The 18115-nt window shown below is 38.4% G+C and overlaps 1 protein-coding gene across 1 annotated transcript in view; it reads right to left on the bottom strand.

Annotated features, from left to right (window-relative positions):
* Window positions 1-18115, bottom strand: part of SORD (sorbitol dehydrogenase) — a 62771-nt gene that overhangs the window by 30282 nt on the left and 14374 nt on the right. Inside the window, exons 2-3 of the mRNA XM_074235301.1 lie at window positions 8780-8813; window positions 3225-3389 (exon numbers count right to left, since the gene is read on the bottom strand). Of these exons, the coding sequence (XP_074091402.1) occupies window positions 3225-3389; window positions 8780-8813 (199 nt within the window). The remainder of the gene's footprint in view (window positions 1-3224; window positions 3390-8779; window positions 8814-18115) is intronic.

Genomic DNA, 18115 nt, shown 5'->3' with positions numbered 1-18115 from the left:
AAGGAGGAAGAAAGGAAAGAAGGAAGGAGGGGGGTGAGAAGGGAAGAAAGAAGAAAGGGAAGAAGGGAGGGAGGGAAGGGGGAAGGAAGGAAGGAGGTACTGACTCCTTTGGAGTATCAAGCCCTGAATTCTAATCCCAACTCTATCTTTTGGAAGAGTTTAGCACGGGGCTTAATACAAGTAAACTGTATGACCTTAGCTACCTCTTTAAGAGATTGCTAGCTTAAACTAGCCTCAGTTTCTTTCTAAAGAGAAGGGGTTGAACTACATGAAGTCCCTTCCGAATCTAGATCTCTGCCATTGGCATCCTTTCAGCTCTGAAATCCTATGATCCTAAGTATCCTAACTCACTACAAGGACATTTCTTAACTGGTGAAAAAAACAAACCTCCTATCTGTGCTGAGAGAGAGCAAGAATTAGGTGTGAATGATTTTTTAAAAAAAGGATAATCTAGGTGCCATTTGCATTTGGCTTTACACACACACACACACACACACAGTCTGGTGCCCAACCCTCATCCCCTTCCTGACCCAGCACAACTATCAATGGGCCAGAGCTGAGTTGAACAGGTCAGAATGGCAAGATGGATAATGCCCAATGGATAATCAGTCATCTACAGAAAACAGAGATTCTGGAGAGGGGGAGGGGTTAAATTTGTTTTTACAGGCATTATTGTCCACTAAACAAAGGTACACACAAAACCAAGAGGATTTAAATCCCACCTGAACTCAGGGTGTGACTCAGCAGCCAATCAGATCATTGAGCAAAAAAGCCCTAGAGAGGGCTGGCCTCCCACCAGAGCTCCAGACCACATAGCTCAGAGGTGGAACCTCCCTTTTTGGCTGCCCAGAACCCTCCAGCAGCCAGACAGAATCTGCCCCCAGAAAGTACAAGTCTCAAGATGTAGGAAAAGACCAATAAGAGGAAAGATCTATTAAGACAAGGCTGGACAGACAATAATCAAAAGGCAGAGTTTAGGAATGGCCTGATAAAAACAGTCTCAACAGAAAAATGGGGACAAATTATCCACTTAAGATGACTGAATAAAATTCCTAACAAATTAATTCATTTACCTTCCTGGGAGTCTCAGGTCTCAGAATTAAAGCTCAAAATGACTGCTTACCCAAGAGTTTAGGGGTACATTATTTAACACAAGAAGAACATATATGTAAGAAGATCTACATCAATCAAGTTAGATCAGTTCCTGCCCTCAAGGAGCTCACATTGTACTTGAGAGACATCCAACAAACAGTTATGTCTATACTAGCTAGGCACACCTACACACATGTGCATGGATGTGTGTACAAGTGTATAACACTCAAATCTCCTATTTATGTAATCATGTCTACATATGCACACCTATATGTACAGGTGTAGTATATCTAGAAAATAATCACTCTAGATATGATATTAGAGTGCTCATCCATGTTGACAGTATAGGGGTTTTTCAATGGCCCGACCCCACAAATGATCTACATGGAAGCTCTGATGTGCTCCATTTCTAGCCTGGGCCCCCAATTCACTCTTCCTTTGGTCCCCCACCCCTGGGGGCTCATCATATTAATGCAAACTTAGAAGGGACACACAATTGTCATAACTCAATGCAGTTCGGAGCTCTTAATTGTTCAGATATGACAGAACAATTGAATAAAAATAAAATGTAGGGGCGGCTAGGTGGCACAGTGGATAAAACACCGGCCTTGGAGTCAGGAGTACCTGGGTTCAAATCCAGTCTCAGACACTTCATAATTACTTAGCTGTGTGGTCTTGGGCAAGCCACTTAACCCCATTTGCCTTGCAAAAACGTAAAAAAAAATAAAAATAAAAAATAAAATGTAGACAAAAATATAGATACATATGGGTATACAGACATGTATGCATATGTCTTATCTCTTCAGGTAAACTAAAACAAATCAAGAGGATGCTGGAAACAGTACGAAACATTTTTTGTTGCTCTAGAAGTAAAAAGTTATAACAATTAAAGATTTTTAAATAATTAAAAAGTTATATCCACACAAAAAAAAAATTAACCCTAAACCAGGTTCAGACCTCTATACTGTAATTAAAAAGTAACAAAATCTGTTGCTATGAGATAGATAAACTTTAGGCAATTCCTTTTGTAATAATCCTGCAGAGTAATTCATAGAACCATAGGAAGAGACTTCAGTATTCATCAAATGTGATTTCCCCCTTTTTTTTACAGAGGAGAAAACTGAGGAAAGAGAGTCACTTACCCAAGGTCACGCACGAGGGTAATAAATAACTGAACTGGGATTGAAATTCAGATTTCCTGACTCCAAATCCAATGAACTTTTCTATACTACTGCCTCACAGATAACCAATGTCTGACAAACCAGTTGTGCTTAAAAAAAAAATTCATTGATTTTTGAGTTAATTAATAATCACTAATCTGAAAGTAGACCCTCCTCAGGGAACATTTTCAGATGATTGACACTGGTGGTATGAAACTCAAATGGATACAGATCTCTGAGGGCTTCATATTAACTTAGAAAACCACAACATTATCTATGGCATATTTTATTTTTATTTATGTTGCTAAACATTTCCCAACTACATTTTTAATCAGATTCAGGCAGCACTTGGGGAGTTTTGCTAGACATAGAAGCTCTGAGTTTGATACATATGATACAGCTCTAACACCTTCAAGAGTCCAATTACATCTACCTACTTTGGTCAACTTCTAGATGCTTAATTTGACTCCAGGAACTTCTTGGAATGAGCTGAGTATGTGATGAAGGAATGGATTCCACCAGTAGAGGCCCCTTCGCCAATAAAATAGAACATTAATCAAAACCAACAACTAAAACAAGACATCTTAGAGACATTTCCAGAATTCTAATTGTACAATTTAGAGGCTCTTCTGGTCCCTGGTTCCTAGGCATGGAGAATCGGTAAGAGACAGCCCAGTATAGGAGAAAGAACCTGGGACTTGAACACAAAGAAAGAACTGAAGTTATGTGGGTCTCTTTGAAGAAGTCATCTAGACGCTCTAGTCCTCAGTTTGTTCATCTGTAAAATCAGGGGGTTGAACTAAATTTCGGAGTCTCTTTCAGTTATAGATCTATGACCCTTTATGTATGAAAGGCAAGGCCCCCACATCCTTCATCCATAAAAGGAGGGGGTGAAACAAAATGACCTCTCTAGCCTAAGTCCTTTTCAGATCTGTGATTCAGGAAAAATTAGTAGAAAAGGAGTCTGCTCACCTGGGAGAAGATCCTTTACCAATGCTCCCACCTTTACCACAGTTCCTGAGGCTTCATGTCCCAACACCATTGGTTTTTTAACCACAAACTGTGAAATCCGCCCATGCTGCCAGTAGTGGACATCTGAGCCACAGATTCCTACTGAATGCATTTGCAGCTGCACCTCTGGGGAAAAGGAAAGGAAGACATGTGAAAACAGGAACTTCTTTTTAAAGACTTTTTAAAGACTTTAAAGACTTTTAAAGACTTTCAAGATTTTCCTCTATCTTCTTGATATTCATGTCCACCCCAAGCCACACAACCCCACCCCCACCAATTTTTACCTTAAGTATTTTGTAAATATATTTATTTGTAAATTCATTAGCTTGTAAGCTCCTTGGCAGTGCTATGTTGTTGTTTAGTCATGCCTAAATCTTTGAGACCCCATGTGGGGTTTTCTTGGCAGAGATACTGGAGTGGTTTGCCATTTCCTTCTCTAGTTCATTTCACAGATGAGGAAACTGAGGCAAAAAAGGCAAAGTGACCTGTTACAGGTCACACAGCTAGTAAGTATCTGAGGCCAGATTTGAATTCAGGAAGATAAGTCTTCCTGACTGGCTCCTAGCCACTGTGCCACCTAGAAGCTCCAGGGATTTTTTTTTGGGGGGGGGGGGGGGAATGATATTGTCAGCACTTAGTACAATGCTTGGTATACAGTATGCACTAAATAAATGTTTATTGAAGGGCAGCCTGGTAGTGCAGTGGTTAGAGTACCTGTTCTGGAGTCAAGAGGACCTGAATTCAAATTCAGCCTCAGATACTTTATAATTACCTAGCTGTGTGACCTTGTGCATTACCCAAAAAAATGAAAAAAAAAAAGAAAAGAAATATTTATTGAATTGAATATATGTATAAGTTTTTCTCCCCAGTAGAAACTCATTTCATTCTGGTCTTTCCAAAATGGCAAGTTACTCATAGGAACCTAATAAATTGTCATTCACTGATTGATTCACCAAATTTCCATTTGAGGATAGTTTGAGAAATAGGCAGGATGTTTGGCTACAAGATAGAAAACACTTCCAAGGAGAATCCTCAAATATCATCAGACAGGATTTAAGGACCCTCTTTTGCCCGAATTCATTCATTCACACATAAAACAATAAAATCTCATGAATTGGGGGAACTTCGTTCATGTTTAATTTGCAAAAGAAAATTACCAAAGCATGCTGAGGGGAAAGTTTAAATGACTTAAGAAAAAGGAATTATTTGCCACTGATTATTTTCAAACAACTATTGTTAATTATAAGCAATTCTTATCTTTCTATTAGATTAGCAACACTATGTGAGCCATTAATGTGTGACTAGGTCTACTTAAAAGTAACAAAATGGCATTTCTTCTTAAAATATACTATGTGATTTAAATCCTCCACTAATTCTGACTACTCTTCTCTCTAATTAGTCTGAATTAATGAGGTTCTATTGAATTATTAATGTTCTTATTTTAATCATGGGAAAAATTACATTATGGAATGCCTAGTTTTGCTTCAGATTTATGTTAAGATTAAAGTAAAACATCCATTACCAAAAAAAGAAACAACAAATCTCCCCAAGAAAAGCTCTGGTTTATTTTGAGGATATTGGGAGGAGGGGAACAAAAAGGAAGAATCTCTATTTTGTACTGCTGAATCTCTGTAAGTGAACAGCCACACCACAAAGAATGAACTGGGTGTGGTTGAATTTTCCTAGCTCTCAGTTTTTTAAACAGAAGTGACAACACTTAGATCCATTCTTCTGAATCTTTTTTTCAGTGTCTTGATTTTTCTCAGTTCAAGTCAACAAACATTTACTTAGGGCCTACACATGTGTGAAATTTCAGAGGCTCTGGGCTTTAGCAAAAAGGATCATCAACTCCAACCCCACATCTTACACAAACTCATCAAAGAAGTTAAGGGACTTGTTCAAAGTTTCCCAGGAAACAGCTTGTGGCAAATTTAGTATTCAAATTAAAGTCCTGTCACTTCAGATGCCACTAGTCTTTTCCACTGCATCATAAAGTCACTCCTCCCCTAGTGGGCTCCATGCTGAGGCTCCAGAAGATTCCATTCTCTCTGGGGAGCACTCCAGTCTGGAATGTTCCTCCTCCCTGCCTCTCGGCTTCCTGCAGATCCCAGTTAAAATTCCACATTCGACATGGTCTTTCTTGATCCCCCTTCAGGCTAGTGCTTTCCCTCTGTGGATGACCTCTAATTTATCCTACATAAAAGAGTGTTTGCACAGAGTTGTTTGCATGCAGTCCCTCCCATTGGACTGGGAGCTCCCTCAAAAGAGAAACTGTCTTTTTTCTTTCTTTGCATTTTCAGGGCCTGGCAGATAATAGACACTGCATAAATGTTTATAAATGATTGACACAAATGGGGGCATGGAAAGTAATTTCAAGAGGGGCATCCACTCCTCTCTAGAGGGACAGTATCTCAGTTATATAGCCATCCCCCTTATTCAAATAATTCAATAGATAACCAATTTGTACCGTAAGAAAAAAATGGATTTAGTATTGTAGAGAAGGAAACAATTTTGTTAGCAGAATGCCACCTTTGACTGAATTACTTCCATTCTTTTGCTAACTAAATAACAAAACCTACCTGAGTTACCCTCATTCTGTTGCTGATTAACCAATAAAATCTTACCCTGAATCTGCTTATGCTGAATGCATAAAACCTTGCTACTTACAGTACACTTTCTATGTCCTCAACCCATAAATGTAGTATCCAATAGGCAATTAGGGACTTTCCAGGCCAACTTTACTTCAGGGACACACTGTATCCTATAGGTTCATCCAAATGCTACAGAATTGTACGAAGCAAGCATGAAAAAAAACCATAAACCAAAATTATATGCCAAATTACCCTAGGAAACAAAAACTCCTAAGAAAAAGCATTCTTTCTTAGCAGGCTAATAAATTTATTTTCCTTTCAGTTTGGCTACTTACATACAATGGTTCCAGAGTTCTCAAGAAAGCCAGACTGGAAAATTCCCCAATCATAGAAATACATCCAAAACATGCTAGCTTATTAGGTCCTTCAACATCAAGACCCCAAAATAAGACAAGTACAGCAGGGAAACAATGGGATCTGAATATTGGTCTAGGAAAACCATCTCTTCTTTTTTTTTTTTTAGGTTTTTTTACAAGGCAATGGGGTTAAGTGACTTACCCAAGGCCACACAGCTAGGTAATTATTAAGTGTCTGAGGCAGGATTTGAACTCAGGTACTCCTGACTCCAGGACCAGTGCTCTATCCACTGCGCCATCTAGCTGCCCCAAAACCATCTCTTCTAATAAAGAAAAGAGACTATGCCAGGCCTTCCTAGCCACAAGGTATTCCCTGGTTGTAAATTGGATCCCTTAAACTTATGTCATTGGGGTCTCTTCCTGTGTTGAACTTTTGTTCTACTTTCCCCTATTTGTTTTGCATGTGTAGCCTTAAGTCTGAGCTTGGATGAGGGTGGTGTGTTAGGGAGGAGAGGGTGTGTGTGTGTGTGTGTGTGTGTGTGATCAAAATTCTGGACTGGAATCAGGAAGATCTGGGTTCAGTCCAACCTCGGACACTTTCTAGCTGTGTGACTCTGGGCAAGTCACCACCTCTATTTGCCTTAAACCACTGGAGAAGGAAATGGAAAACCACTCTAGTAACTTTGCCAGAAAAACTCTCATGGTCAGCATTGGCATGCTATGGTCCACAGGTCACAAAGAGTCAGACACAACTGGTAGAGAATGGACAACAAATATTTATCTTACCAACTAAGCAAAATAAAAAATCTTTGAACAGATTTCTATGGAGATTCTTCCTCTATTTAGCAAATAATAAATCAACATAACCTAAAAGCCCAAACTACTTTCAAGTATCAAAGATCATTGCTGTATGAAAGCTGCTAAAAAAAATTCTTTTATCTAATGTGGTGATAAAGGCTTTGAAGTCTCACTTTCTGGAATAAATGAATATTCCAGTAGCTAGGAAGAAGCAAATTGCAAACTTGTTGAAGGTTGGAATCTTCTGTGTGTCTGTGTGCACGCACAATTCCTTTATAAGTCTTGTGATTTTATAAATGGAAAGGACCCTAGATGAGGAACACTCTTTACTAATGCTGGTCCTCATCTTCTGGGCAGTCTTGGAAAGTTGCCTAGATGGCTGAAAGTGACTCAATCAGAGTCATGTAGGCAATATGTGTCAGATGCAGAACTTGAACCCAGGTCTTCAGGATCTGAGGCCAGGTCTCTATATACTAAACTCCACACAGCTGGTGGGAAATGAAAGCTTTTTGAATGAATATGAGTTGGATATTTATAGGTCTAGGAGTGGCAAGGGAAAATCTGCCCAGTAATCTAATATATACCTGTAGAACAAAAGTAGGGCAAAAGTTCAGCCTCCCTCCCTTCTTAAGAGCCCAGTTTACTACACTTTTTGGCCTTTATCTTCTGACCCACATTAATACACATACACACGTGCTTTAGGGGTTGAGTCAGATTTCCCTTATTGGCTGCCTTCATAAGTCAACCCCTACAAAGTTATCCTGGACACAGGGTGAGGACATCCCAGACACGAAGGGGCCTCATTTGCATGTTGGTCAATTTAGTGATAAAGTCACTTTTTAAAAAAATTTATTATGTGCTTGAGAAGGGAGATAGAGGAACATATCTTATACCTTTCATTTCTAATTAATGGGAAAAATACTTTGAATTCCCTTCTTTCAAACTCCCCACCTTGCTTCCTTTTTTATTCCTCATTCCTTTTTAAAGTTTGCTGAGCAAAACAGTTTCATTAAGTAATCTCTAAAGCAATAGCTTAAAAGAGCTATATAGACCAGAATTTTGGGGCAGCTAGGTGGCGCAGTGGATAGAGCACCAGCCTTGGAGTCAGGAGTACCTGAGTTCAAATCCAACCTCAGACACTTAATAATTGCCTTGCCTTGGGCAAGCCACTTAACCCCATTGCCTTGAAAAAATCTGAAAAAAAAAACTCTGTCTCTACTACACCAGCTTAGCACCTGCTCTGCAATTTATACTCCTAGAGAAATGTTCAGAGGGCTGAGAAATGCATCTCCTTGCCTGGGATCCCAGCACCCAAATGTAGCTGAGTCTGAGCTCCATCTCTTCCTTGACTCCAAGGCCAACTCTCTTTCCATTTTGTGAAGTCTGTCTTCATCACCCAGGAGGTCTTTGGGAAAGGTGATACTCTGAGATGGCCACCCTGGCTCTTTGGTCTCTATTACTTTTTATTCTGGGGAGTAGTATCATCATCATCATCACCACCATCATTATAGCTGACATTCATATACAGCAATTACTAGTACCAACCACTGAGCTAAGAACTAAACACAACAGTCCTGGGAGGTAGATGCAATTATTTCCCTCATTTTAGAGATCAGAAAGCTGAGGCAGAGACTTGCTTCGGGTCACACAGCTAGGAAGCTTCTGAGTCTAAATTTGAACTCAGGTCTTCCTAAATGAGAGAAGAGAATGGTCCATATGGTCACCTACGGGCAGAACAACAAGAAAGAAAGAAATACTGCCTGAGACTTACCATTTGGGCCTGGTTCATGAATTGGATAGTTTTCCTAAAGGAAACAAAATACAACATATTCAGCATACAATGTCATAAGAGTAACAACAACAATAACAATAATTCATTGAGGGAATGCTGCTATGTATTCTCACTACAACCCTGGAAGCCAGAAGTGATTACTATCCCCTTTCTACAGATAAGGAAGCTGAGGTTCAGAGACTGATCATAGAGCTAACAATAGTCCCAGGGGAAGATAAGTATTTTCCTGACTCCAGATTCAATTTCTACCTAGTTTCCTCCCATAATGTTTCTGTCTTAGTTTAGAGGTACAATGGAAAGAAGCCTGGTTTGGAATCCTCAATCTGATGCTTACTAACTGAATGAACTTGGGCTTTATTCTCCTCCTTCAAAAAGCATAGTTTAAGGATTCTTCTCATCTGGCTCTAAGTCTAGGATGGCTCCTATTTTCATTAAACCCATTTTTTTTTCCTCCAAGAAGCAGGCAGCTCTCTCACATGTCACCTCTCAGATGACATTACTGTTGGAAAGATGCCCAATGTGTTCAAATGTCAGCCTGCATCAGTAGTTACCAATGATTCAAAGTCAGCCTAGGGAGATACAGTAGTAATACTCTGGGAAGGTTTGTTCTTTTATTTAACCACTGGTTTCCTGAATAATGGAACAACTGACCTATAAATAATATTGACAGCAAGCTTATTAGGTTTCCAGGTAACCCCAAGAGGGTGACATCAATGTCACTAGGTTCTGGAATTGCAGAGCCTTGCTCCCTTGCCACCTGGAGAAGTGCCAACTAAATCACAGAGTGGGAAACTACCTAAATAGATCTCTAGGGCAGTGATTGTAGGGACAGACACAGGAGCCACTGACCAGGGAAGAAGCTCCAAAGACCTATCTCTTCCATCCACTTATGCAAACTGCCTGGGGCTCAGGGGAACCCCAGGAGTGCAGCAGTTTTCTCTATTCACCTCCCTTGTACAACACCCTTCTCTCTCATACAATTCCCCAGAATCCAGCCAGCTCTAAAAGGAACAATCATTGGAATTGCCTCAGGGTCTTTTTCAAACCTCCCCTTTAAGAAAAAAAAATCTATTCCAAGACATAGTCAAGCATTTGTTTGGTCTCTGTAATCAATTCCAAGGACACTTTCTCTCTAGAATAGAAATAAAAAATGGAAAGAGGATCAGTCCCTGCCATCTACCTCACAGTCAGTCAAAAGGCATTTACTAAATGTCTAATATGTGACAGATACTGCTAAACTAAACCCTGGGAATTTTAAAAAATCCTCCCAAAATAAACAAAACAAAAAACCAAGTCAATCTCTCCTCTCAGGAGCTCAGAGGCTACTCGAAGAGGCGATGCGTAAATAACTAAATTCAAACAAGATAATACACAGGATAAATCGGGGGTAGAGCCAAAGGAGATACTAAGATTTTAAAAGTCTTTAGGAAAGGCTTACTACTTTAACTCCCTTGTAGATTTGTGCATGTGGAGCAGCATGTAATGTTTAATCCATCCCCTATCTCCCAGAATAACCAGGCCACACTTTAGCATCTGAAAATGTAAAGAATGTTTTGGAATTTTTTTGGCCACCTTAGTAAACTAGAGTATTAATGATTCCCATTTACAGGAAGCTTTAAAAGGTTTGAGGGGGCAGCTGGGTGGCACAGTGTATAGAGCACTGGCCTATAAGACAGCAGGACCTGAGTTCAAATTTGACTATCTCATACTTTATTTTTCTTCCTTAAGGATATGATTTCTCTCTCATCACAATCAATTTGTATCAATGTATACCATGGAAACAATGTAAAGACAAGACGGGCAAATTGCCTTCTGTGGGGTGGGGGGGAGGGAAGTAAGATTGGGGGGAAATTGTAAAACTCAAAATAAATAAAATCTTTAAACATTAAAAAAAATTTTTAAAAAAATAAAAGATACAGATAGGTTGTTTGTCCTTCCTTCCCAGAGGACTGATTACATCAGGGAGGTGATGCCATGACAGACCAGTGAATTGAATTTGAGTTAGGATTGCTGGTCTCTTTTTCTCCTCCAGACCCATCTGGGTCCAGTGGCCAGATATGTCTCAGGTTGACTGGAGACAGTCCTGGATGCAGTGAGAGACCTTGGCCTTTTTAAGCTAAAGACTTTAACAGGTCTGTTTGCCTGGGGCAATGCCCATTTGGGGATCCAGGCTGGGTAAGAAAGAAATGAAGCAAAGAATGGTCTCTTTTATACAGGAGAGATATGGAAGCTAATCCTTATAGGATAACACACTAGATCTGGAGAAGGGCAGGAAGGGGGATGGGGAGGGAGAAGAGGAATGGGACAAGGAAAACCTTGAACTGTGTCTTGAAGCCAGGGATTCAAAGAAACAAAGAATAAGGATCAAGAGCATTAATTATGTCAGTGTAGTCAGTGCAAAGGGAAAGAGAGAGAAGATACAAAGAGCATCTTGGAAAGAGGGAGTGAATATTCCACTTAACATTCTATTGATTTCTGAAGTGTTGATAATAAACAATAAATTAAGCTCTGCTTCATGCTTATTTCTAAGGTGTAAATACTCTATACTGAATATTTAACCCTCAACTCTAAAGAACCACTATGAACTGGTCCCAGCCAGGAACCCTCAGTCAGGGCAAGGGCTGATTTTGTTTAGGTATTATAAAGATTTAGAGTGTGACTTTTCCTGCTGTAAACTCTTAATAGATGTTTTTTGAATTGAAATGGATTTTAGGTTGCTCAAAAGAGGGAGAGGTATGTTTGAGATATTAAAGAAAAGGGCATCAATAAAATGTTTTAAATTTTAGGTTGAAAAGGATCTTATGATCTCTTTAAGAGGTCATCCAATCCAGTCCACTTATTTTTATATAAGAAGAAACAGAAACTCCCATTTTAGGAGAGAGATTATAGGATTTAGAGCTGAAGTCACCTTTAGACAACTTCAGTCCAATTCCCTCATCTTACAGATAAGGAAACTGAGTTCCAGAGTTGTTAGGTAACTTTTGTTGTTGTTCAATCATTTTAGCCTTGTCTGACTCTTCAAGACCCTGTTTGGGGTTTTCTTGTCAAAGACACTGAAGTGGTTAATTATTTCCTTTACCAGTTCATTTTACAAATGAGGAAACTGAGCCAAATAGAGTTAAAGTGACTCAGCTGTCAGTTAAGTGAGTTGCCCAAGGTCATAATGGTAGTAAATAGAGAGCAAGGATTTGAACACAGATCCTCTGACTATTCTAGAGTACTATGATGCTTTTCCGAAGTCACACTGGTAGGAAACAGCAAAGCCTGTCAATCATAGGTTCCAGATTCCTGTAGTGTTGCTCCTTCTCCCAAGTACTAAGAGGAGAACTTGATAATTTTTACTTTGATTTTCCTGCATCTCCCTCATTTCTCTTCCAAATTTTTTTCTACCTACCTTATTTGATTTTCAAAATCCTTTCTGAGCTCTTTGGTAGCCTGAGCTCAATTCACATTTTTCTTGGAGACCAACTTTGTTATCTTCTTCTGTGCATATCTTGATCTTCCATATGACCATAGTCTATAGTCTATAGTCAGATTTTTTTTCTTCTGATGCTTCTCATTTCCCTAGCCTATGATTTGATTTAACTCTTTGTTAAGGGGCTCTGCTTTCAGGGTGGAGGGCACACTGTCCCAAGTTTTTTGAGGGTTTTGGCAGCTCTTTTCAGAGATACATCTAGAACCTGCAAGTTTTCTATTCTTCCAAGGTCTTATGAGAGGTTGTGACTGCCTTTCTGGTTTGTGAGTAACAAGCACCCCTTTCTTAACCTAGAACCTTGAGGAGCGTCCCTGCTCCACTACAGCCATAAGCCCTGTTGTGCTTCTGCTTCTCTTTTGGGAATGGGGTCCCCAACTTTGACCCAGAACCGAGTGTGGTAAAGCAGCAGAGCTCTGCCTCAGGGATGGCAAAGAGGAACCTGTAGTCTCCATCCAATCCCCTGCCAACCAGTGGACTGAGAGCTCTGGAAGCAAGAGACACTTGACTTTGTACCTTCCTCTACCCTTCCCAACCAAACCCATGCTGGGCACTTTGTTGTTTGATGATTTTTTTTTCTTTTGGGGTGGGATCATAGTGAAAGAGCACAAGAGATTACCCTTGATCATTAGGGCACACAAGATGTAGAAAGTCAAAAACATCAGTTACTGGAGGAAAGGATTTCCCTTTTTACAAAGAATTCCTGGGAAATCTAGAAAGTAGTTTGGGAGAAATTCGATTTCAACTAACACTTGACACAATATACCCCAAATAAGCTCAAGATGACTATGTCATTGAATAATGTGAAAATGAAGTTGCTAAAATCTTATATTTCTGATCAAAAAATTGGTTTCCCAGTCCCTAAACAAGGTTTATAAGTCTGGGTGCTACCCTCTGTCCTTCTCAAGGTCTGTGTCTCTCTCCTGATATAAATCTGAAGGTGGACTCTTGTCAGTGTGAATTAGCCTGAGTCCCCTCTAATTTCATCTACAAGTTGATTTTCCCAGTTGTGTAAACACCTAAAGACCAACTGAGACAGCAGGAAACTGGTCTGGGTATCTCTATAAGAGATTAAATAAATTCATATACTTATGACATTTTGGAAAGGGAAAAATTCCAGTGTTTTATATGTCTATAATATATCTGATAACAAAATAAAATATCAAGACAGAAAAGAAGGCACATAGAACAGACCTTATGAATGGATCATAACATAATCAATGAACCTTTATGCACTAATGTATAACCTGATTGGTTGGGCATAAAAGTTTTATGATTCTTTGTAAATTTTCTATAGATATATTTCTCTCATGCTCTGGGTGGACAACTATAATGATGTCTTCCACCTATAGGTTTTATGGTAAATGTCAGAAAATAAACTTCAAATTACTTTTGTTTTATTTTAAACCTAAAAATTTAAGTTTTACAATATAAAAGACTATAACATTAAGAAATTAGGTATTTTTCACAGTTTGCTATGAACACAATTCTTTATCAAACATCTAATTAACTAACTTTTTTATATGACATTTTAAGGTTTGAAAAGCACTTACAAATATTATCTCATTCTACTCTGGGAAACAGATGTTATTCTTATCCCTATCTTATAGATCAAGAAACTGAGACACAGGCAATAAATGTTTTGCTCAGGGTCACTCAGCTAGTAATTATCTAAGGCAGGATTTGAATTCAGGTCTTCCAGACTCCAGGTCCAGCTCTATGACTGCTATGCCAACCAGTTGTTCTTACATGAAACAGAGATCATAAAAGACAAAATGGACAGTTTTGACTGTGAAATTAAAAATCTTTTGCAAAAATAAAAACAATGAAGATAGAACAAGAAGAAAAAGTATCGAGGAAAAATATTTGCATCAAATATCACTAAGAAAAGTCTGACATCCAAGATATTTAGGGAACCAATACAAATCTATAACAAGAGCCATTTCCCAACAGAGAAGTAGTTAAAGCATAAAGTTTTTAAAGGTAAATTATTTAAAAACTACCAATGGCCATATACATATGCTGTAAATTACCTACAGAAAGGGAAATATAAACTAACTGCTCCAAGGCTTCATGTATCATATAAATGAGCAAAAATAGGGCAGCTAGGTGGTACAGTAGATAGAGCACCAGTTCTGGAATCAGGAGGACCTGAGTTCAAATCCGACCTCAGACACTTAATAATTGCCTGGCTGTGTGACCTTGGGCAAGTCACTTAACCCCAAAAACTAAATGAGTAAAAATGACCCCAAAAAAAAGGATTATTGAATAGTGAAAGGGTTATGATCAGTTGAATACATCAACTCTTTCTTGGCTGAGCTTTAAATTGGTCTAATGTCCTGGATGCTAATTTGGAATTATATAAAAAGTTACTAAATGGGTAATACCATTATAGATTTTATGTTCCAAGGAAATCAAAGACGAAAACAAAGGTCTAATTCATGCCAAAATATTCACAGCAGCATTTTTTTTGTGTATGTGGTAGCAAATAACTGGAAACAAAATGGATAGCTATCTATCTGAATATGTTTGGGAAGAAACTATAATATGTAAATGTAGAAAAATGTTATTGTACAGTCAGAAATGCCAAACATAGCGGCAGCTAGGTGGCGCAGTGGATAGAGCACCAGCCCTGGAGTCAGGAGTACCTGAGTTCAAATCTGACCCCAGACACTTAATAATTACCTAGCTGCATGGCCTTCAGCAAGCTACTTATCCCCAATGCCTTGCAAAAAACTAAAAAGAAAAAAAGAAATGCCAAATATAAGGAACTTAGAAGAAAATGGAAGATCTGACTGAACTGATAAAGAACAACATCTATAATATAAATGAAAAGATCACTAAAAGGAAGCTGAATTCTTGGAAAATGAAAAACCAAATGACAGTATCATAAAAGAGACAATGAAACAAACCTCCCTCCTCATGGCATCAAAGTAAGAGATTACTGGGACTGTGGTATATGTGATCAACTGTGAATATTACCAGATGTTTGTGATTAATTGTTCAATAGGAAGGTTCAATTTGGGAAGGGGAGATGTTCCAGAAATTACTGTGATGGAGACGAAAATGCATCTAAAATATTCTGTGTATATCCATTTAAATGAATGTATTAAAATATATTTTATTTCTACATTTGTGCAAACATATGTATATGTGTGCATACTTTTACTTAAGTGCACTTCTTTTAAATAATCTATATTCCTTAAATATGATGGTGAGGTATTGTTGTCCGTAAGACTCGGGAAGCAGTTCCCAGGTTGCTAATGATTATTTTGTCTTCTACACTAGAAACACTTGGGGAATCAGACTGGAGTATACTGGACCTTTGCTTTCTAACTAAAATAAACAGTAAAGTGGTCAGATGTTTGCTTGGCACTCTGCCCATACCAAAGATGTGACAGTGCCACATTGTGGACACTAGAGGGTACTGTGCTATTAGCCAGCTGGTTTTCCCTCTCACTAGAAAAGACTTTGAGAGATTAAAAAAAAAAATGCTAACAAAAGTGTGCCCCACTCTCCATGGCATACTGAGAGCTTCTCTGGTGCCTTTTCCTCCTTCACTTTAAACACTGTTATACTCAGTTCCTGCTTCCCACTTCAATAGCAGACAGGTCTGAAGGTGGAGTCCTAATAAAACTGGCATGAAATTAGTTTACAATGATTATAATTTTTGAAATTAATATGAACTTCACTAATTAAAAAAAATTAGTTTGCAATAGTTTTAAGCTCTACTTTTTGCTGAGATGATCCTAGGATTTTAGAATGTTAGAAATGGAAAAAATTGTGAAGATCCATTAGAAAGGAAATGGAGACCCAGAGAAGAGAGTAGTAATAAGTGATGGCAGGTAATTTGGCAAGGTAGGTGGCAAAGTGGGTAGAGTACCAGGGCTGAAGTCAGGAAGACTTGAATTCAAATCTAACCTCAAATACTTACTACCTGTGTGGCCCTGGGCAAGTCCCTTAACACTGTTTTTCTCAGTTTCCTCATTATAAAACAAGTTGGAGAAGGAAATGGTCAACCACTTGGGAATATCCCTGCTAAGAAAATCCTAATTGCAATCACAAAGTCAGAGACACAACTGAACAACAAACAGCTAACTCTAAATCCAGCTTGCATTCCAAACAAAGGAGGAAAAGTTTATATATACCATGCATGTGTGGGTGCATTGAAACAAGTCTAATCACATAGACACTGTTGTACATGTGCATATACCGAAACATATAAACAATATATATCATCAAGTATTTATGAAGCACCTACCAGATGTTTACATTCTATCAGAAAAGACAACATACACCATACACACACACACACACACACATATACATACATATATATATATATATACATATATATATATATATTTATAAAATAAACACAAGGTGATTGGGCATGGGTGCCAGAAGCAGGGAAGGATCAGGAATGGGTTCATGTCCAAGGTAATCCTCAAGTTGGGTCAATGAGACTAAGGAATCAGAAGTGAGGTGGGACTGCATTTCAGATGTAGGGGATGTCCAGTGCAAAAGTATAAAGACAAGGAGGAGGGTTGCTAAAAAAAAGTTTAGTTTGACTTGACTTTAAAGACTAGGAAGAGAAGTAAAGTATAATAAGACTAGAAAAGTAAATTAGGTCCAAATTACAGAGGGCTTTAAATGTCAAACAGTGGATTTTATACTTTATTGTAGTGGAAGAGTTCTTTACTTCTTTTCTGTAACCCTTTGGTTATCTGGTAAAACCTATGGACCCGCCTCAGAATGGTTTTAAATAACTGAAGGAAATGCTAAATTTCCGTTAGAGGTTAGTAAAAGTAATCATGATAATTTTCTCATTCAAGTTCATGGACCACCTGAAATCTAGCCATAGACTTTTGGAGGTTCACAGACCCCCAGATTAGGAATTCCTGTTCTAGGAGTGATGGGAAGCCACTGAAATTGAGACAGAAATCAGCATGATCATGTCTGTATCTTAGGAAAATCACTTTGGCATCTGTGCTGAGATGAATTAGAGTGGAAGGAGACTTGAGTCCAAAATTAGAAAATTACAGTAGTCTGGGCAAAAGGTGATATCGTGATATATGACATAATCATGGTTTGGGGCATGGTAAAACATCATTATTTATAAATACTGAACTAAGTGGTCCTCAGTCATTCTATTCCTAAATCTAATTGCTGTTCTTTAAAATGGTAAAGTAAATAAGGGGAAAACACTTCCTTTATTTTAGTAAAATAAGAATATAATCAGGAAAGATTATAGCAGGTCCTATGCTAAATAGTTCATGTTTTAGAATACTGCTATGATTTTAAGAAGGAATGGTATGTCTGGTTTTTTTTCCTTTGTAGTTCTTCACTGGTCAGAGTCCTCTATTTGATGCTTTTCTTTCCTAGTTTATTCCTGGAACATTCCTGGGGTAATGTGCTTCCCATCTGTCCAGCTGCTGTACAAAACCTCTCAGCTCAGTTATGACAGCGTGAGCTTTCATTTTACCTCCCAAGTCTCATGTCTTCATTAGGTCACAAAGTTTTCTGAAGCTTAATCAGGCATATTAAAGAGATTTGGAGACTGCACATTTCTCATCTCTAAGGGATGTCAGACATTAGTGAGGGGCTAAACAGATGTTAAACAACTGTCCTCATTATCCCATAAAAGCCAATTAGTCTGAATTATTCCCTTGAAAACACAGGTTAATCCCTTATAACCTTATCTATCTTCTTTCCTTAAGCTTGTCTGTGGGTACAAATAAAAAAAAAAACATTCTTCCAATTTCCTTAGCAACAAGAACTTGGTTTTCTCCTTAAAAAATAAATCATATGTTACCCCCAATGTCACTCCCTAAGTTTCCAGA

Source organism: Macrotis lagotis, chromosome 4, assembly GCF_037893015.1.
Source record: "Macrotis lagotis isolate mMagLag1 chromosome 4, bilby.v1.9.chrom.fasta, whole genome shotgun sequence".
Taxonomy (NCBI): Eukaryota; Metazoa; Chordata; class Mammalia; order Peramelemorphia; family Peramelidae; genus Macrotis; species Macrotis lagotis.
Note: the sequence above shows the minus strand (reverse complement) of the source record. Positions and strands in the feature narration are given on the sequence as shown.